The 4702-nt window shown below is 36.7% G+C and overlaps 1 protein-coding gene across 1 annotated transcript; it reads right to left on the reverse strand.

Moving 5' to 3' along the window:
• Positions 1-1535: 1535 nt before the first annotated feature.
• LOC125852239 (uncharacterized) lies at positions 1536-2084 on the reverse strand. The gene has a single exon (XM_049531971.1). It carries the CDS (start codon positions 2082-2084, stop codon positions 1536-1538), a length of 549 nt encoding a protein of 182 aa, XP_049387928.1.
• Positions 2085-4702: the final 2618 nt, after the last annotated feature.

Raw genomic sequence — 4702 nt, forward strand, 5'->3', positions numbered from 1 at the left:
CAGAATTGTCTTATATTTGCCATCATATAGGACGCCTTAACTAAGTGGATCCACTAGTCTATGCTTAAAAGCACTTAGGAGTCATCCAAAATGTATGATCCTTTACTACCCATGGTGGTTACATGGTTTATGGAGACTTGAGTTATTATGAACTCGCGTCCCCATATCGGTGGTCAATACTACTCCCAAAATGTACTTAGCTCACATGTTTTAAAACAAAACTTCTTTCTTTGGTTTGAGATAATTACTCAAAACTTAGCTTAAAAAGCACTCTTGAAATTGATGTTCCCTTTCTTGCTCAAATGTGAAAACATTTCTAACTTTTGGGAATACTTAGTTCCCGTATAATCTTGAAGAAATGAACTTTTACTCTTACTCTTTACTCAACTCGAAGCTTAAGTCTTAAAACAAAGTTAAAACGTTTGTGAAAGACTTTTGAAAACTTTATGAACTTCTCTTGACTTGATTCTTAACTTCGAGACTTGACTTTTAACTTTCCTTGGATTGAATTTATGGATTCAAGGATTGTGATTTGTGATAGGAAAGATCTCATGATGTTTATGAGTGTTTTTAGATAGTTAAACATGAGAAAAGATCAAGAAATCATTGTTTGGAAATAAGTCCGCGACGCAGAGATGCAATTAAATATTTGATTGCGAAATTTATTTTTGATAGAGGAGTCCGCAACCTCTCCACGACGCAAAGAGAAAATTTTCACACTGAAGGAACAGGTCTGATACCTATTCCTTGTTCGATTTTGTTCTTCCTCATTTTCTAACCCCAATTCACCTAATTCGATTCCTTTTCTCAATCCCTCTTTAGATTCAAATACCCATTATATATACATAAGAATCTAACTCAAAACAACTCTTAAATCAACACGATTTCATCAAGAACTCCACAATCCCATCAAATCTCAAGAACTAAAACAATCTTCAAGAACATAATTCAAGAACATCATACTCTCAACTTTCTAGAAATGAATTTCGCTGAAAAAAAACATGATTGGCACGTGGGTGAATGAACTCAACGCTATTAAAGTCTCACATACCTTGTAGGATTGAATCCTTGGCGAATTCCACAACCAAAATCGCAAGAACTTGACGAACCTTGAGCTTCTCTTCTCCTTTGTAGCAAGAGTAAGACCCTTGTCACTAGACTGTTGAAAATGGACGAAGAGAATAGAGAAATAAAGAAGAGAGTAGAGGAAGATAAAGATATTTTGATAATTTTCTGCCTTTCTCATTGATAGTACTACGGATATAAGTAATAGATAGATACAATCATAAGATGACACTTGTCTGCTTCCAAAACAAAATTTAGGACTGAAAAGAAATTACCAAGTGTAACTAATTAAAACTTGAGGGACTAAACCAATTTATTGAAAACTTAAATAAACAAAGTCACAAATAGACATTTGTGACACTCCATCCTCCTTGAAATCAGTCTTGCCTTCAAGAATCTTCAAACTCAGGGAATTGTGACCTGATAAACTGATAATCTTCCCAAGTGGCTTCTTCTAGCAACAGGTTGGCCTATTGCACTAAAATTTGAGTAGAAACTATGTTTCCCTTCTTGACTATTCTTCTGTCTAGAATAGCAACTGGCTCAACTAAAAGCTGGACTTTTGAAGAGCAAATGGAAGGGGGGAGGGGGTCTATAGCCGGAACTACATGTTTACCCACTTTTCTCTTGAGTTGGGAAATATGGAAGACTGGATGTATTTTAGCCGTGGAAGGTAAAACTAGCTTGTAGGCTACTGTTCGAATCTTCTGGATCACTTGATAAGGACTATAAAATTTAGATGCTAGTTCCAAACTCCTCCTCATATCTATAGATGTCTGTCTATATGGTTGTAGCTTTAGGAATACCCAGTCACCTACTTCAAACTCTTTTTCACTCCTCTTTTTGTGAGCATACATCTTCATTCTGTTTTGAGCCTTTGCAAGATTTTCTTTTAATGCCTTAGCCATAATCTGCCTTTCTCTGTAATACTGGTCAACGACATCAACACTTGATTGTGCAATTGACTCGAAAAACAACTGTGGTGGTTCATAACCATATAACACTTTATAATGAGCCATTTTGAGGAACGATAGTTGTTGTTATACCAAAATTCTGCTAGAGATAGCCATATGTTCCAGTCATTAGGCTTGTGTTATGTCATACATCTCAGATAGTTCTCCAAACACCTATTCAGCCTTTCAGTTTGTCCATCAGTTTGTGGATGATAGGCAAAACTGTAAAGTAATTGCACCTGCAGGAGTTTGAACAGTCCCTTCCAGAAATTACTTAAGAACGCTTTATCTCTATCAATGACTATACTTTTAGGCAACCCATGCAACTTATAAATATTATTCAAGAATATTCTAGTTACTTGGGACGCAGTAAAAGGATGAGACAGTGCAATGAAGTGTGTATATTTGCTATACATATCTACTACCACTAAAATAGTGTCATTTCCCTCTGATTTTGGCAGACCTTTTATGAAATCCATGGAGATGTGATCCCATACTCTATCAGGCACATATAATGGTTGAAGTAAGCTAGGATAGGCTACTTGTTCATTCTTACATCTTTGGAAGATGTCACATTCTTGGACTAGAACTTTTACTTGCTCAATCATGGCAGGCCAATAGAACGCAACTTTCAACCTCTGATATGTAGCCCACACTCTAGAATGACCTTCAAGCCCAGAATTGTGAATTGTGGAAATAAGTTGTTACCTCAATTGACCATGTTTTCCTACCCAAGCCTTTCCCTTGTACCTCAACACCCCTTGCTGTAAGGAGATGTCCATTGTGGGATCAAGACTGCTACTAAGAAGTGTAATAGCTTGTAACACCTCTTGGTCTCCCTCAAAACTTTCAAGAATTTCTTCAATCAACCTGGGCTGTAACTATGTAATCAATATACATTGTTAAGTATCAGTTCTCAACTGAAGTTCTTGCTTCTTAGACAGTGCATCAGCTATAAGATTTTCTACTCTTTTCTTGTAATGAATTTCAAAGCTTAACCCCACCAATTTAGTTAAACTTTTGTGTTGTAATGAGGTAGTGATCTTTTGTTCCTGCAAGAACTTCAAATTAAAATGATCAATTTTAATTATGAAGTGTTGAGGATGAAGATAATGTTTCCACTTGTCCACAACATGAATAAGAGCAATTAACTCTTTCTCATATGTAGACAACCCCTGGTATCTTTTACTCAATGCTTGGCTCATGAATGCAATTGGTCTCTTGTTCTGCATTAACACAACTCTTATTCCAGTGTTGCATGCATCTACTTCTAAAACAAAAAGTCTTAGAGAAATCAGGTAGTGCCAACACATGAGCACTAGTCATAACAACTTTCAACTGATCAAAGGCTTTTGTAGCTTATGAGGTCCATTGAAATTCTCCCTTTTTGAGTAGGTTGGTTAACGGCTTGCTTACTTGGACGTATCCTTTTATAAACTTCCTGTAGTACCCTGTCAACCCTAGGAAACCCCTTAATTCCTTCACTATTTTGGGGTATGTCCATTCCACCATAGCAATGACTTTAGACTGATCTGTGCTCACTCCATAACATGTGATAATGTGGCCTAAGTATTCAATTTGTAGTTGTCCAAACTCACACTAGCTTAGTTTGGCAAACAGCTTGTTATTTTTCAGCAACTTTAACACTACTTCTAGGTGTTTAATGTGATCCTCCATATTTTTACTGTTTATTAGTATATCATCAAAGAATACTAATATGAACTTCCTTATGTGATCCTTAAAAACAACATTCATGAGGGATTGAAATGTGGCTGGAGCATTAGTCAACCCAAAAGGCATGACTCTGAACTCCCATAAACCATGATGAGTTCTAAATGCAGTCTTGTACTCTTCCCCTGCTTTCATTGTCACATGATGATAGCTAGATCTCTAATCCACTTTAGAAAAAACATTAGCCCCAAACAACTCAGCCAACAAGTTATCAATCATAGGAATTAGATATTTGTTTTTAACTGTTATACTATTTAGCCTCCTATAATCAATACATAATCTCCATGTCGAGTCATTTTTCTTCACTAACAATGCTGGGAAGCAAATGAAGATTGGCTAGGGACCACAGTAGTTGCTTTAAACATGTCATTGATAATGGATTCAATGGCATTATTTTGGTCAAAGGAGTACCTGTAGGGTCTTAGATTGAAGGCTTGAGCTCCAGGGATCAAATTGATGACATGATTAGAACTCCTTTCAGGTGGCTATTCACTTGGTTCTTGGAATATGACAACATGAGTCTTCAACAACATGGATATGCCAGGGTGTACTTCTTCCCTCTTTGGCATAACTACTCCAGCATTAACCATTGACAATTCAACAACCACCTTACATATTCCACATTCCATCCTCCTTCTCAATGCTTTAGTATCAACCGTGGTTACTTCAGATTGTTCTGTAATTCCATATAGAGTGACCATTCTTCCATCACACATGAAGCTCAAACTGTGCGACCTAGTATGTAGAATGACTGGAGCCACTATATCAATCCAGTCCATACCAAGGATCATGTCATATCCTCCCACTTTCATTAATCTCAGTTTAAAATTAAATTGTTCATTCTGCATTTTTCATCCAAAAGAAGGGCACTCCAGTTGACAACTCATTTGTTGCCCATTTGCAATTGTCACACTTATAGGTCGTTGCATTGGTTGAACTGGCAACCTCAACAA

The sequence above is a fragment of the Solanum stenotomum genome, unplaced genomic scaffold (genome assembly GCF_019186545.1).
Source record: "Solanum stenotomum isolate F172 unplaced genomic scaffold, ASM1918654v1 scaffold33129, whole genome shotgun sequence".
Taxonomy (NCBI): domain Eukaryota; kingdom Viridiplantae; phylum Streptophyta; class Magnoliopsida; order Solanales; family Solanaceae; genus Solanum; species Solanum stenotomum.